Genomic DNA, 17,174 nt, shown 5'->3' with positions numbered 1-17,174 from the left:
TATGTTTGATTATTTTAAGCTAAGTAATTATTAGGATTAGTAGTTATTCAGAAAGAATGATGAAAATTTCTATAAGCTTACAATTTCTTTTATGTTACCAACTAGCAGATGCCACGTGGTTTCACTCGCGTAGTTCCCGTTTTCGTAAACATACGGGATAAAATATAGCCTATAGCACCCGGGGTAGTTTAGCTTCCTGAACAGTGAATGAATTTTTCAAATCGGTTTAGTAGTTTCGGAACCATTTCAACGCAAACAAACATACAAACAAATTATCAAATCTTTCTTCTTTATTTTCTTTTAATTTTCATCATAAAGACATGCAGAGTATAGCGGCTCTTACAAGTCCATAGTACCTCCAACAACTAACAGAATCTTCAATAATGAATCTGACCCACAAGAAACAGCTAAGAACTATTAGGTAGCAATCAGTCCAAAATTAAGATATGATTAACGTTAAACTTTAACTTTTAGAGTTAATAGAAATGACTTATTTACTTTAGAAGTAATCACATGTAGATTAATAATTAAGTATTCTCATTGCAGCTATAACTGCAAATAAAATTATATATCATGAATCATTGGTGACGATTTGAAACAATAAGATGTGGCGTGTTTCGCATAGCCATCGTTTCATTAGAGCATTGTGGTCACAATTGTGAATTTAGTCTTACGTAATAGCCACTATTAAAAAATGAGAATGGCATCGTGTTTCAGATTTGATGGATCTAAAACTACACAGAAAGTTAAGGCCTAACCCGAGCAGAGCTGAGCCATCCATTAATTAATGAGCCAAAATGAATATGTATTCGTTAATTAATCCTTAGCAACAGAGTCATAGGCTCACACAAATGACTGCCTACCAAACACATACCAAAGAGGCCTTACACCCACGTTTAACGATAAAACACAACGATTGTTTAAACTAGAAATAGGCCACTGGGAATAGAAATAGGAATACTAGCACATCAAAACTGAGGCGGACAAAATCTGCATAATTGTCTTAAGTAATCATAAAATTGTGCTAGTGTTGGCTCAGTGGAGTCGCTAAATTCAAATCACTTTTTGTGCTGATTTTGTAGGCACGTAACATATGTATAGTGTAACATAGTCATTGATAAAGCTACTTAAACTTAACTGTAACAGACTTAAACTTAGGACACTGCTCATTCAATAAACACCTTTTGGTAATAGGTATAACCGACAGTCTCTGAGCCGAATATGCATGAAGGAAGAAGAAACACCGATACATGTTATGTTTAGATACAGAGGTGTATCTGAACAACGGGTAGAACGTTGGCTTCTTAGCAACACTCCATGAGGCGTTCGGCGACCTAGGCAGCCTGCTAAGCTTCTGAAGCAAGCTTGGGTGGCTCGAGTGACTTCATTGGGGACCTAATGGACCTACGTGTAATGGCCAGCCTCAGTGGTCAAGTGAGGAAAAAGCTCAGGAAACAAGAAGAAGTACCCTACGCAAATAAGTTCAATTTCAATTTTATTAGGTTTTCTCAGAATCGTCTGGCACACTTATCTCTGCATTGCCCCTCTATGTGATGATCGCTTTCCAGCATAAGCTGGCTCACATTGCTCAATTATCCGATCTTTTGATAGTGTTGACTCTTATGTCTGCCTTTCTGATTTCAAGCTAGAGCTTTCCAGTCTGGAATCTCTTTGATAGTAATAAAATACAGGTAACCTAATAAAATCTATTTCATCGTTTTACTATATTATCATTGTAAGACAAAAAAACAACCACACACTGTGAGATTTTTTCACGAAGATGTTGATACCCCTAAAACTTGTACTCTGAAACTCGTTTTGGACTTTTTCTCATACACACTTATGTGTATGGGAAATAAAAGGTCATAGGTTTGGAACACCCTTTTGAATTGTGTTTCCTGAATTTAATAACAAAAGTGAATTGACATCTTCTTGGCAAGCGTGTCTCCTCTTCGAACACATATACACTTACCACCCATCATCGTGACATCGTGGTGAAACGCAAACCTTTTACGTAAAAAAAGTGGGAAAAGAGCTCACTATTCTAAATAGAGGCAAAAACTGCTCCGTTATGGAGATTGTCAACTACAACTACCAAGTACTAAGAGTATACTTAACCTCAAGGTGGTAGAAACAAGGTGTTACAAAATAAACAAATATTCGCCATACGTCCAAAACAATTCACTTGTACCGGAAATTTCTAGAGACCATTAGCATTCTGATGCCGTGTGACATAAGGAAAACTGGACCTAAGGACGTGACAGCAAAGACGTCCTCCCGACGCTAAGTGTTCGCTGAATCTCTGATTTATAGACGGAAACCTAGGGAACCTTTCCTCATTACTAAATAATAATTACTTTGTGTCAATAGATGAGAAAACACGGAAAGGAAACCTATTGTTTTATCAGTTACAATCGTGGAAAACTATTACTTTAATTGCAATTTATTAGAATTACAGTGTATAAATGACGATTGGTGCATTTGTAGGCATTACTGTTACAACTAGATCTACTTTTATTGAGATTTTTAAATGAAGCAATAAGATGAAAAATTACAAACTAACAAAGATAAAAATAGTATTAACTAGATTGCGCAGATACTACATAATTTCCTTCTATAGACATCAGTATAATGGGTGATGAACAGATTTATTAGATGTTCCAGTCATCTTAGTAGGTTCACCTCAGGATTTGAGATACCCAGCTGAATATTTGTGTAAACTTTGTCATTATAAATGTCATGCATGCATGGTAGAGAATCTGCGTCTATTAAACTCACTGGATCAAGATGTAAGCTTTGTTAATGCTTGGTTGAAATTTATACAAGTAAAAAGAGAATAGAATAGAATAAATATTTATTGCACCTATAGGTACAATGAAACAAGAAAACACAAACAAAAGCAAAATGCGGTTTCATCGCTAAAAGCTATCTCCGCCAGTCAACTTCCAATGAAATACATAAAGACAGGAAAGCGGATAGTGCAATAAATTAAAGTATTAAAAAGAATATACTAAATTAAACTATATGCAATTACAAATTAAATATACACAAATAAAATACATAATATGAGTAAGTACACCTACATGCATGATAATAAAAATACCTACATAATATATACAAAGAACTACTTAAATAATACTCGTAAAGAGGTAGGTCTCTGGATTTACTGAACCGATTTTAAAAATTCATTCACCGAAAGAAAACTACGTGTGAACGTCATCTAGGCTATATTTTACCCCTGTAGGGATGTGGGACGAGAACTATGTGGACGAATCCGCGGGGCGTCTGCTAGTTTTCTATATTGCATTGAAGCATTGATTAATGTCGTGTATGCAAACAAGCAGGAATTCGTTCGCATTGAAACAATGGAAATTTAATGGTTAATAGTTTATAAGGCAATCCGGTCTACTAGCCGTTTGTAAATAATAAGCTATTAAATTTATTACAAATGGTAGCTTTTACTGATTTTGCAGGTGTTCGTAACATTTATAAATATTTATTTTATTTGTAAAACTCTTTCACCGATAGAAAGTCGCGTTTTTTGTGAGTGCCATAGGCTATATTTTATCGCTGTGGCGTCGGCTAGTTTACAATAACAATAGTTAGAGGGGATGAACGCCCGTTTGAAGGTAAAAGGTTGACGTCAGTGAAAGCAGATGATTCGTGAAGTGTTTGTCTCCTTCAGTTATGAGTAGTCATTGATTAATTGAGCCCATTGATAATATCTATGTACCTACTTGATAAATAGCTACTGTTTATTGTTACAATCTCTAATGATTTACTCTTGAAATACTTGATTTATGTGCTGTTTGATATCGCCTGGTAGATTCCCGGCTTCAAAAATTTTAAAAAATATGGTTTTGTATTGGAGTTGCACAAGGCAGGATGGTCGTACCGGTACTATTTATTTTATTTATAAATAATACAAATTCAGCAATAATTTACTAATTGTCGACCTGGAAGTGGTAGTACAAATATTTTCTATTTCACTGGCTCTACGCGATGTCATACTGGAACGCAAAATTGCTTATCGTTGGGTGTAATGTGGACGCAGTACGACTAGACTTGAGACAATTTAAAAACTATAAACTAAACGGAGCTGAGACTTAAACTCAAGACTTTTTTGTAAGAAATCTTTCACCAAGTGCCGAGTGAATGACAATCCTTACTTTGAAACCATCATGAACAAATTTCAAATTTTTTCTAGTTATTGTTGTTGCATTTGATTGTTACGGAATGTTAGAATTGCATGACCAAAATGCCCAATCTATCAAGGAAGTTACAATAACCGGAACTTATCCTTCAGCACCTACCCTAGAAGTACGTCAGCTTTGCCAATAACAATAACTTAAAGAAATTTGCACATGTCTATTGTCTTTGTTCATTTTAATAATTTTTAGATTTACGCAAATGCTTAACCTAATGGCTGGGATGATGGATGTCATTAAGCTTAGAAATGCTTTTGTTCTAAATAACGGTACAATGTAACGTGGTACTCGTCACAATATTTTGTATGATTGTTTTATTAATCTTTTGTTGAAATGCAAATGCTTGAAAATTAAACCACATGATCGTCATTTTGCATTCCATAACAATATTTGCAAAAAGATTATCCTAAGTACGACGTATTAAAGGCAAGATAAAATTCATTTGTTTGCATCCTACCTATTTGCTAAATATAATAAATAATTCTTATTGGATTCATCAGTAAAATATAATAAAAATTGACAAAGAGGCTCATATGCGTATAAACGAATTTTTTTATCCCAAACTTTTATGGATGAAAGGATCATCAGTCAAAGCATTCAAGTAAAACTTCACCAGGATTGGTTTAGTTGAAAAAATACAAACTCACTTTCCACGTTTTATTAGTATAAATTATTTACATTCAACTTCCATTGCTCGCCCACAAAACCGAATAATTAATGCCCTCATAAAACTAATAAATGGGTTGAAACTTCACAATTCGGACAAAAAAAAAATGAAATTTTCCTTTTGCTTCTTAAAGTTAATGAGGAAACAAATGGCGGTAAATCGTGAAGAAATATTACAGATATATTCGAACACCAATTGACAGTTATGTCACGATTTTTAGCAATATGTTAACTTATTAAATTACCTACTCTGTAACTGTCTTAATTTAGGTTTATTGTAGTAATATTTTCACAGCACAAGGCAAAAAAAGATACACGGTCGAGGCCGGTGACAATTTATATCCCTTTAATTCATTGTATATGAAAAAGGAATTTTATTAATAGCTAGTGGCGCTCTGCAATTTTGCCAGCTTAGTAGGTACATGTTACGTTGTGGATAGTGGATAAAATATAGCTACTTATTATTGACGTAGCTTTCGATTGGTAACAGAATTTTATTAATAAAAAATTGTTCAGTACATCCAGAAATATCTTATATTGCCCCTAAATAAGTATATTGTTTAGTTGGATAGATACTCGTACAAGTACAGTAAAGGTCTACCTTTGGATAGCTAACTCAACTAACTTTACTGTTTAAAATGAATTTTCAGTACCAGATGCATGCAGTCTTTGAATAGGTGTTTATTGTCATCATCGTTATACGTCCACAGTTACACTTGAGCACCCTGGATTTTCAAATGCTGGTCTTGAAGCGAGTCCCTGCGCAACAAGCTTTTTTTTTCTTTAAATAATAATAAAAATAAAAAATAATAACAAATAATTTCTTTACGTTGAGCTGGAAACTCTGGTTTAATAGGGTTTGCCCCTTAGTTTCACACCACTAGTCCAGTTAAGTCGATATGAAAACATCGAAATTTTATTTACCGAATTTTTTGATTCGATCCCCGCGCTCAAAGCCCGCGATAAAAGCTATGCAATACCTTATATATACTATAAGGTATCGTAATATACGAACCAACCAAAACTGACACCATATTATGTAGATAGGAGTATGTGCGAATTATAATAAGCACGTGAATGTTTGACGTTGTCAGATGAAACGTCAGCTATTCGTTAAGCGAGATAATAGGTATAATTTAATTAAATTATAAAACTTATTTATTTACTGATTAACTTTATGCCGGGTTCTACTACTACTTCATTAAGTTTCATGGAAATTTTCACTTTAAAATATAACTACAGAGATCGGAGGAAGAAAAAGAAGTTCGATGAAAAATCTAATTCTACGCAAGCAATTTCGTGGATTTTCACTTATGTAGTTAGATAATATCAACTTTGTGACGCTGTAGTTAAACATGTGCCTACATAGAGAAAATGTACAAATGAACAGTTCTTGTGACGTCGTATCAAGCCATTTGTATTGACAATTAGATTTTTTATCGAGTACCGTGGAAAAATATAACAATCGATCGGTACGTCAATTGAAAATCAGGGCTTGGTTACAAATTGTCCGTAACAATTATAAAAATATCTGTACTAGTTGACGGAACTAGTATCGGCGTATCCGATATTAATTGTAAAACCATCATGCTAAGCACCCACGCTAAGGTATATCCTACAATACAATCTACATTCAACTCTATTACTGTTCTGTATCGATGTTTTCATAACTCGACAGTGTGAGTGCTCTTTTTATCTCTATCTATAGTAATGTGTTAGAAAATAAGAGGTAGAAACGAATACTACCCTGCCGTTGTTCTACGACTAGCAGGTCAATTTGCTAACTTATAGTGTATGTTAGTGAACATATACAAAGTTTATCAACTATCTCATTGTTAGTAATTCTTAAGTCACGTGATTTCGTATTCACTATTTTTTTAAACGCTGCAACATTATCCGCTCAAGTTCAAGACCGTTGACCGTTGAAGGAGTAAGACAGGGAGATGTTTTATCGCCGAAACTCTTTACTTGTGCTCTCGAAGATGTGTTCACAGTTTTGATGGCCACTGGGGCAGACGTGTTTTGGAGTGGAGACCACGTAATGGCAAGCGCAGTGTAGGACTCTCTCCAGCTAGATGGTGGTAGAGGGAAGTGCTGGATGAGAAGGGCGGAGAATCGTGTGTGGTGTCGCGCTCTTGGTAGGAAAAAATATAATCCAGTGCCCACTGACCAACCTTCGTTATCATAGAGTAGATAGATGACATTTCCCACTTTAAATTGTGATTTTCTTTAACAGAGGGCTTTAAGGAATACGAAAAATGCGGTTGTTATTGTTTTGATGATTTCTATTAGGTAGCTAATTTACTTCCAATTTTTCATATTTAAACACTGTTCATACCGCCTGGAAGGAAGTTCGTACTGGAAGACGTCTTTAAGCTTCTGGACTGGGACGGACTAGGCATCAACATCAATATCGAGTACTCACTCAACTGCGGTTCAGAGATGATGAAGTCATCATGGCAGAGATTTAAAGAAAAAATAATTTTCCTTTATTTACGATCAAGCATGAGAAACTCCACAGGAAGAAATGAACCGCAATCTCGTTCTATCGCTCGGTAAGTGACTGTGAGCATTCTTGAGGCCATAGCGATCTAGTCTCGGAATGATGATGATGTATAGCTTCGCGGATAATTGTTTCAATAGTAAAACAGCTTCAGCACATACCCAACCAGATGGTATGTGGGAAACCATAACCTATAAACAGGGCACAGTACCTAATAGAGATGACCATCATTCTATTTGTAATTCATTCGTTTGAAAACTTTCACAGGAAAATAGAAGACGTTATGAAGCAACATATAGCCTACTTTTATCCCAAAAAAAATCCATGAAATAACTGAATTTCACGCGTACCTATACGGAGTAGCGGGCTCCCGCGATTTCGTTTGCTCTTAGACTTCCTTAATCCGTCCCTATCAAAAAACCCTTTCTTAGCAAACGTCTACTAACTTTAGATGACATCCCTGCCAAATTTAATTTTTTTTTTGGTAAACGATTTTTGAGATTTCGTGATAATTAAGATTCATTTGATAGCCCAATTCTATGAAGTACACCAACATTGCGATTAGAATTTTAATATTCTTAACTGATTAACTTCTATAGATCAGAAATTAGCTTTGATATTATTATGTCATCATTTGAAATTTTAGGCTGTTCAGTAGGTGCGACGTAAAGGAGTAAAAAACATGCACACAAACTTTCGCCATTGTAATATTGTAATATTAATGTGTTTATTATTATACTTTTTAATCGCAGCGATATAGTTGATGATGAAATAAAAAAAACAGCTATCGCATAATTTCGAAATAAATAAATGTCCTACATTGTATAATTGCTTGTTTAATAAATTATTGCCACATTTGCCATTGTTTATACATCGATAGTTACATCACTACAGCGACAATCCCTTAAGTGGATCGATAAACGTAAACTAGTGGAGTGTCAACTATATTGAAAAGTGCATTTATTCACTTAGGTATCTGAGTGCAAGGTTAAGCATTTACGGCTAATGTATTTGATATCTTTTACATGTACGGCTTATATTTACACACTCAATGATTTTTGTGTAATTAAGTACAAAATTAATAACCTTTAAAGCGGCATAGTAAATTTTTGAAGATAACGTACGTTGGTTTGAATTTGAAATCGCAAAACAAACACATTAAGTATGCCATATAAACATTTCTTGTGTAGAAGTGAAAAAGGATATATGTTACAATTTCTAAAGCAGTTGTAAGGCCGTGCATAATGGATGCCAATGTTATTGGTAAACAACTCACTTTGGATTTCAAGTCTTTCCAGTTTTTCCTCAGCCCTCTGCGCCAGTTCCAAGGGACTCTCTATGTGATAAAATATGCTAGCGCCGACCAGCAAATACACTATGTGTAACGCGAGCATGCATGCCAATTGCTTTTTGGACATCATCTTGACTAGTTTATTATATTAACTTCTTAATAAAACGTTTTGAGATACACGCTCGAAGTTAAAACAATATTTTGGGAATCACAATATTTCGAATGTCCATATCGTCTTTTTCAAAATAACTTTCGACATTTTAAACCATTCGGAGAGTCCGTAAGAAATACGTAGCAGATGCGTTCATTTTGATCGTAAAAATCCCCGCGACACTGGATCCGGAAGCAATCATTTATGAAGCTTATTTTCACAAGCACTTGATTTTTTTAAGAACATTTTTTTTTAAATAAAGCTTTCGGTTGGTGGAAATTTATAAAGCCGACACTTTCCGATTGGTGGACGTTCGACCGAAGCGCTAGATCTAATCGAATGATTTTCCGGCGCGCGCGCCTACGGATCGCATGCCGGCCGAGAATGCGTCCTTTTTTTATACGATCAGCTCTAAATGTTTGACTGGCAACTCGCATTAGCTCGTCGTAAAGGATAATATGTAAGGTTATTGCCAGCATTATACTAATATACGTGTATAGCTGGATACATCAATGATAATACTCGCACGGAGCGCGCTAAAGCGAAAGATTTCCGTTTACAACAGAAGATTATGAGGGATTCTGCGACTGATAATGGTCGTCTAGGCGAGAGAGTTACATCATTTTTCTGATAGCGATTTCCACAAAGTTTAACCTCGTTTGACGTAATGAGAGTGCGCTGTTCTTAAGCTTATTAACTTAATGTGATAATTTTGATAATATATAATACAGTATTTATTTTTAATTGTACCTAATAATCCTTCCTTTCTATGCGTCGTGATAGCCCAGTGGATATGACCTCTGTCTCCGATTCCGGAGGGTGTGGGTTCGAATCCGGTCCAGTGCATGCACCTCCAACTTTTCAGTTGTGTGCATTTTAAGAATTTAAATATCACGTGTCTCAAACGGTGAAGGAAAAAGATCGTGAGGAAACCTGCATACCAGAGAATTTTCTTATTTCTCTGGGTGTATGAAGTCTGCCAATCCGCATTGGGCCAGCGGTTGGACTATGGGCCTAACCCCTCTCATTCTGAGAGGCTCAGCAGTGAGCCGAATATGGGCTTATATAATTACCTAGTATCTATCCAACCGAGAGCTAAGATCGCTAGGAATTCATATTCCTTAGGTATCTCTAAAGAATAAGTGCATTTATTGAAAAATTGACAGTCTTTACGTGAATAAGTATAGGTATGTAGGGTTTTTTAACAGATTGAGAAACGAGTAGATGTCGCACCTGTCACATTTAGTGGAAAAATTTGCCTATTTACGTTGTACAATGTCATTATCCTGATCCTTCAACTTGAGGTATAGGTATTATCCTCATGTGCAAGTAATTTTACCGGTAACCATACCCTTCAGACAAAAGCAGCAATGCTGCTTAGAGACAGGAATAAGCTCAACGTACTCATCTGGAAAAAACTCATGAAGAGTTAAATTCAAAGGCGCTAATTGAGGATAGTAGGTCTAAAAACTCTCTGTTTAACTAAGCTGGTTGACTCCTGAAGGTAGATAACCCTAACTAATACTGCCTGTTTCGGTATTGTTAGACATTTCTTTATATAAGTTGATGGAGAATTCCCGAATGTAAATAATATGATAGATACCTCATTTGAAACACGTAGTCATCAGAAAACGCTGCAAAATTATATTGTACACGCTAATACAGTAATGTTGGTCGGTCGGTTGCTTGGTACCTACTATATAGCCATAATAAACATACACGTATTAAATTATACTTTCCAATAGGATTTTCCAAGTGGGCCGGATTAAGGATGTCAAAGGGTGAACGAAGTCGCGGGCGTCAACTAATTTCCTATATTTGACTATACACTTCACACTCACACATAGATACTCGGCGCTATTCGGTTTATTAGGTTAAACCTGTAATGTAATACAAATAAAGTGATGAAATATAATATGAAACTTCCCATATTGTTCTTCCATGCTCTCCCACAGTCATGATCAATCATTTGCTATTTAAATAGAAGATGGTCAAGTACGAATCGTCCGACGTGGACATCAGGGATCCTTAAAAATTCCCCTCTTAAAAACTTGAAAATTTTAAAAATGTAAAAAAAAAATTTAGTTTTACGAGGTAGGTAGGTAGGTAGTTTTTTGCATGTTTTTCAAGATTGCAGACCTGCAGACTAATTTACTATCTTTGTCGTATGCTAGTTGACTAATAAGAAATTGAGAATTGAGATTTTCTAAGTAGGTACAAAATGTCATCCGGTGCTTACTGGTGGATATCATACAGTATGTAGATGACATTTTGGCAATTGATTTGATGTTTATTTTAATAGGTTGATAATAAAGACCAAAATAATGAATAGGCCAGCAGAGTTTTAATATTAATATCAACTTGATTTAATATCAATTTCCACGCGTTCCTAAGAAAAAGGGTCTAGATAGAAATCATGCTAATCTAGTAAATTATCACATTAGAATCTGCTCTGTATACAATGGCGTGCATAGTGTTTATGGCCAGGGTAGGTACTTTTCAAGCGAATTATATACAAAATCGTTTTTCACTAACGTTGACAACCTCCGGGCGCTACCGGATATGTAAAACAAATAAATAATTATCATATTTCCATCATAACTCATCTATGTAACGTTTTAACTACATGCGGGCAAAAGAAAATTAATTACAAGGATAGTGTTTTTGTTAGGGAATTAACAAAGAGAGACAGACAACAGCTCCTCTATCTATTTAATATTATAAAGCCAAGTTTTTAATATTATAAAGCTAAGGATTCCGTTTGATTGGACGAGCTCAATTCAGGAACTACAAGTCGAACTGTAAATAGTAGATCGTTATACAAGGGGCTAATCGTTATACAAGACCCATTATATACGAGGTATTTTAGGGCACGAGCCGTAAGGCGGGGGTCGCTAAATAGAAACCGAGTTTATAATGGGCTCAGCCCCGCGTGTTACACTATAGTTTTCACTAAGATTGCGAGAAAATAAAATAATCCTTACTTTCCATTCATTCCCATTACCGGTCATCCCCGAAGACGAGCCATCATTTGTTACACCTTTATTTTAAACCCCATTACCGCTCATCCCTGGCGACAAGCCATCATTTGTTACTCCTTTTTTTTTCATCCCCATTACCGGTCATCCCTGGCGACAAGCCATCATTTGTTACTTCTTTCTTTTAATCCACTTTCCGCTCATCTCCGACGACAAACCATCATTTGTCACTTCTTCCTTTTCACTCCCCCGTTTCAGTCATCCCCGGCGAAGAGCCATCAACATCAGCATCATTAACACCCGATAGACATCCACTGCTTGACATAGGCCTCTTGCATGGACTTCCAAACAAAACGGTCTCGAGCCGCCAGCAACCAGCGGTTCCCTGCAACGCTTGATGTCATCGGTCCAGCCATAACTAATTGTTATTCGACTTTCTTTTCATCCCTATTCATTATTTCATCGCTCGTTTCCGTAAAGGTATTATCTCAGATCTTCAAAGATCTCGCTAATAACTTGAATGAACCGCTCGTAAAAACTGTGTCACCCTATTAAAGTTCACGATGGTCAAGGGCAAACTACAATGTCCGTATACAGTTGGCTGGGTACAATTTGCCGATATAATTTATTTAGTGATGCTTTTTCTTGTTCTACAAGAAAAATGGAAAAAACGCATTTTAATAGTGAAAGTTCTTTAAGAGAATCTATTGAAGGAGGTTAAAGTTTGGCTAATAGCATTACGATTTGCGTTTCTTTTACAATCAAGTAAATTGCAACACTTACAATTCCGACCAAAAAACCTGTAGCTTAGAGTTACAACATTGAGTCTAAACACGATTACTAGCTGATGGATGATCGACCAAAAACCTGTAGTTATTGAGCCCAAACAGGATTACTAACCGGTGGACGATAGCCGTTTTAAACCATGGTGTTTGGAAGTCCTTTCAAGAGGTGCATGTCCAGCAGTGTACGTTCACGTGATAATGGTTATGATCTCACGATAATTCTGCGATAGGTAAGTAAATTGATGAGAAGTTCTGGGAATTGAGAGAAAATTAGACATCATAAGTCACCAAAGTCGAGGTAACTTCGTCCTCTTCTTATGGAGGTAAATTCTTATTATGGTGTACTTAAAAATATTTTGCAAGATTTCATTCTTTGTGCACATTTTTAAAATACACACTCATGCTAAATTAGAACTTTCTAGTAGTAATCATCACTGCGCTAAACCGCGGACAGACGGACGGACAGACAGATGGACATGGCGATCCCTAAAAACATTAATATGACTTTGAGTTATAAGTGTGAAATAACGCAGTTTCGATGCTATTTACGCGTCACTTAGAACCACGCGTCACAAATATTTACAAGCCTTCCTAATCCACACTGAAACGAGGCTCAAGATTAAGGAATTAACGTGAAAGCCTTATATTTGACGTTGTTCGCATGCCTGGTTAATATGAAGGTTAGTTTGCGTGTTTTACTGTGTTGCAAACAATTATTTTTTCCTCTTTGACTGGACTATAATTTATGATTATCATTAGCCAACGCCACACGGTTTCACTCGCGTAGTTCCCGTGCCCGTGAGAATTCGGGGATAAAATATAGCCTATGTCACCTACTCATAAATCACGTGGCTTTCTAGTGGTAAAAGAATTTTCGTTAGATTCAGAGATTACAAACTTTAGATACCTCTATAGAATAAGAGTATTGAAGTATTAAGTATTCAACCGGAAACTATAAAATTCAAAAAATACAGTCAAATAAATGGAATATACCTTATTAAGAACGACAGTGTAAACTACAACTATTAACAAAAAATCTCAGGCAAAATGGCGAAACAACTAATGACCTCTTACAATTAAAAAAATAATTTAGAAATTAAATCAAAGTGGACCCTGCCTATAACGAGCATAGAACCCGAGACTACTCACTTAACAAACCTCTGCGACAAGGAAGACTAATGTATGAGAGGTATATTATGTCAACTGAAAACACCCACCTACGAGATTAATTTTAATCTTTCAGATCATCGTGATGTGCTCGATAGGAAGCTGTGACTAAGAACGCTGTAGAATATTAGGTACACATTAATATAGACTATCTGTAGGTAAAACTTTCTTAAATACTACATAATATGGATTTCCCAATGCCTAATAAGAAAACTGATGTACCTAAATGTATGTAAGTATTAAGTAGGTAGGTAGGTACCTATGTTAAGTTCTCCTTTAATTTGTTTATGTGGTAAACCATATTTTTTATAGCCATGTTGGATGTTGAATTAGTCATAACGTCACATTTACCTACACTTTTTATAATACACAAAACACTATACCTACTCCAAATATTAATCTTTCTTTTAATGTCCTAAAAATCAGTCTTTTGCAGCAGCATACGAGTAGCAGCAGTGCCTTCGATCTCTCAAAGTTTGGAAAAAGTGGAAAATTAATATTGTCACGAATTTAATTATTTAAAAACTGTTATCGCCGCGTTGGCCGCTTTTAAATTTACATGTTTTTAATAAATAGTGTAGGAAATAGTAGTCTGTGACAGTTATGACGTGGCTCGATCTCGTGTTGGCTTCAGTGTGCTCGTGGTGTTCGAGCTGTCCACATCTCTTGTTGTGTAATTCTTTATGGGTTACTTGGGATAGGCGGGGAGAGTGACTTGAGTGGAAAAGGGGAGTGTTTGATATCAGCCAAAGGATCCTTTAACCCTACACACATCGTTCACAAGTGCGTGACTCCACTCAAGGTCATTCTCTGCTATTCTAGGGTCTTATTTTGGTAACAGTTTGATTTGTTAATTAAGTTGTACTGACAAGTGTTGTGAATCATAACCTTTGTTCGACATTAGTTTTTTTATATTTGTAATCACTTTTGAGTCCTATAATAAATCGAAGTTTCAAAATTATCGTTTTCCTAAATAAATTCGGATGAACACTGAAACTTCATCATCAATCATCAATCTCAAAATCAATTCATCATGATGATGAAATTTCATTTTGATTAAGTTTCCAAGATGATGAAAGCATGTTTTAAAGTTGTTGTGGCTTCTTAATTGTACCTAATGATTACCTATTATTTTTATCATGAATACAAGTGAATCTATCAAAATTAGAATTAGTTCTCACGAAAGTTGTTAATATAAAATAGAAATATTTCTCGTATTTTAATAATTAAACATTAATTATTAAAATACGAGAAATATTTATATTAGTTAGTATTTAGTTAGTATAGTCTGTGTAGTTTTTTCAATAATCTCCAAAAATGCTTATCTTATTTAATTTTATTTCCTGAAACGCCGGCTATGATTCCGGAAACAACTGAACACTATCTGAAACTCAATTTAGGCTTTAAAGAGGACTATTTTATTGTCAACCAAATAGATTTTATTTGTCTAATAAAGCACCACTTTTTATTAGAAACGACAAATTGTCAACGTCCGTGCGTGACCTCTTTATCTATCTTTTCATCGAATAGACACAAATGTTTTAACTTAGCATAACAATGGCATCAGCATTGCCTCGACGGGATGGGCACAAATTGGCTTTTTTTATTTAGTGTAGAGTATTGAAAAAAACATTTTTAATACGCGTAAGTAGGATATATAAAATATAGTCAGTCATGTAGAAGAAGTCCGCCATAATGGATTAAAATTAACGTCACTTTAATTTTCGAGATAAACTTAGCAAGCCCTTTCATTTGATAACAATATTGTATGAGTAAGATATCGTAAATATAAAAGTTAAGCGTCTCATCCAGATGAAAAAGTTCGTGAAAAATTAACTTGATAGTAAACAATTGTAAAAATGGTTCCCTGGATCCTGGACCATTTTGTACTACTGATACTAATGACACGATAGCAATAAAAATTAAAAGCAAAAAGAAACAGGCCTTATGCGATCTTATCACTAGCAAAGCGATCTCTTCCAAACAACCTCAGAAACGAATAAAAATAATCCAGCTTGGTGTCCGATGCAGACTCAAACCAAGTTCAAACCAAGGACCTCATTATAGGAACCATACAGGTAAACTAATGGACTAACAGGGCAATTTAGATAACCATTGTTAAAGTGTTGAACATGCAGTTTTCGCGTGGCTCACGACTCACGGAGGTGGTCGATGAATCCCAATAATTCGTCTCAAGGTAATTTATGACAAACACGTCATTTCGGTTCCGCTGGATGAAAAGGACGTTCATTCGATGCAAATAATACCTAATATGCTTTGCTTCCTTATACGCCTATAAAATAGTAAATTAAAATATTTGCAATATTTTTTTTCATTAATTAATTGACGGCCAACGAATGTTATGAATGACGGTCCCGATGGTAAGTGGACATAACCTCTTTAAAAGATAGAGAAAAGACAAATTAATTAGTAAATTACGTATCTACCAATTTGTCCAAAGACTTCCTTCGCTTTTACAACTGCAAAAGTGCTTGTTTGCCTGGATAATGTAAGCTTAATTAGAGTTCAGTTTAACGTAGCAGGGTTCTGTAGTGAAATATATAAAAACTAATTTCTAGTTAAATAGATAATAGAAAAAAAAGTATCTAAGTAATTCATATTAAGCATTCCATGCATACCTACCTAAGTTTTAAGCCCGTAGTGCTTACATGCAAATAGGTACCCACTCTCGTGAAGAATATTACCTAACCAACCAATGCAACCTGAAATACCTTCTTTCATTGCGTTGGGATGAAAGAGACGAGAGTCAGATTGGGACAACTCCGCCGCCATTGGACGACATTTGTCTATTTATCTTCTCTAATTGGTCGTATGTTAACACTACAAGGTACTCGACAGGTTTATTAAATTGACAAAAACTTAACTTACCAAATTGCTGGTCCACTGTTAATAAATTGAGTTATAGTAAAATTACAAACGTAAACGGAATCCTTCTTAATTTCGTACTACCCGCACATATCTGGATTTTTCAGGATTATGACTAAGGTTTTTCAGCTTATCTAGTCATTTGGGCTTAGGAGATTATACAGTTTATAATCAAGGTCAGTCACATTATGACAAAGTGCAATAACTTCGGACAATCTATTTTTTGGTTAGTGTTGTTTGTTTTGTGGTTTGTGTTAATTTGCTCGTTAAGTTTAGTAATCACAGTAATATAGCAGTGTGGGTCTTATTCTTCCGGATAGCCAAGGTACGGGCCTTATAGGCAACTTCCTTGCCTGGATAGTAGAGCTCATCTTTTATGGATAAGGCTTTAGCCTGTGGTTTGTATCTTGGTATCATGTCCGGGACCCCACGTTGAATATCAACGTCCTATTTTTTAACCGACTTCAAAAAAAAGGAGGAGGTTTTTTAATCTCTACAAGTTAGCCCTTGACTACAATCCAACCTGATGCTGCGTGATG

The 17,174-nt window shown here is 35.4% G+C and overlaps 1 protein-coding gene across 2 annotated transcripts in view; it reads right to left on the bottom strand.

Annotated features, from left to right (window-relative positions):
- The window catches only part of LOC112057847 (uncharacterized), a 32,831-nt gene extending 16,060 nt beyond the window's left edge, over window positions 1–16,771 (bottom strand). The window contains exon 1 of one of the 2 annotated variants that reach the window (XM_052885999.1): window positions 16,639–16,771. Coding sequence is in view for 1 of the 2 variants with exons in the window: in XM_024098407.2 (XP_023954175.1) it covers window positions 8,654–8,798 (145 nt within the window). In the remaining variant the exon portion in view is untranslated. Of the gene's footprint in view, window positions 1–8,653; window positions 9,209–16,638 lie in introns of those variants that run through there. The other variant, XM_024098407.2, reaches the window with a different exon arrangement.
- Between the last annotated feature and the right edge of the window lie 403 nt (window positions 16,772–17,174).

The sequence above is a fragment of the Bicyclus anynana genome, chromosome 16 (genome assembly GCF_947172395.1).
Source record: "Bicyclus anynana chromosome 16, ilBicAnyn1.1, whole genome shotgun sequence".
Taxonomy (NCBI): Eukaryota; Metazoa; Arthropoda; class Insecta; order Lepidoptera; family Nymphalidae; genus Bicyclus; species Bicyclus anynana.
This window is presented reverse-complemented; position numbering and strand designations above follow the sequence as displayed.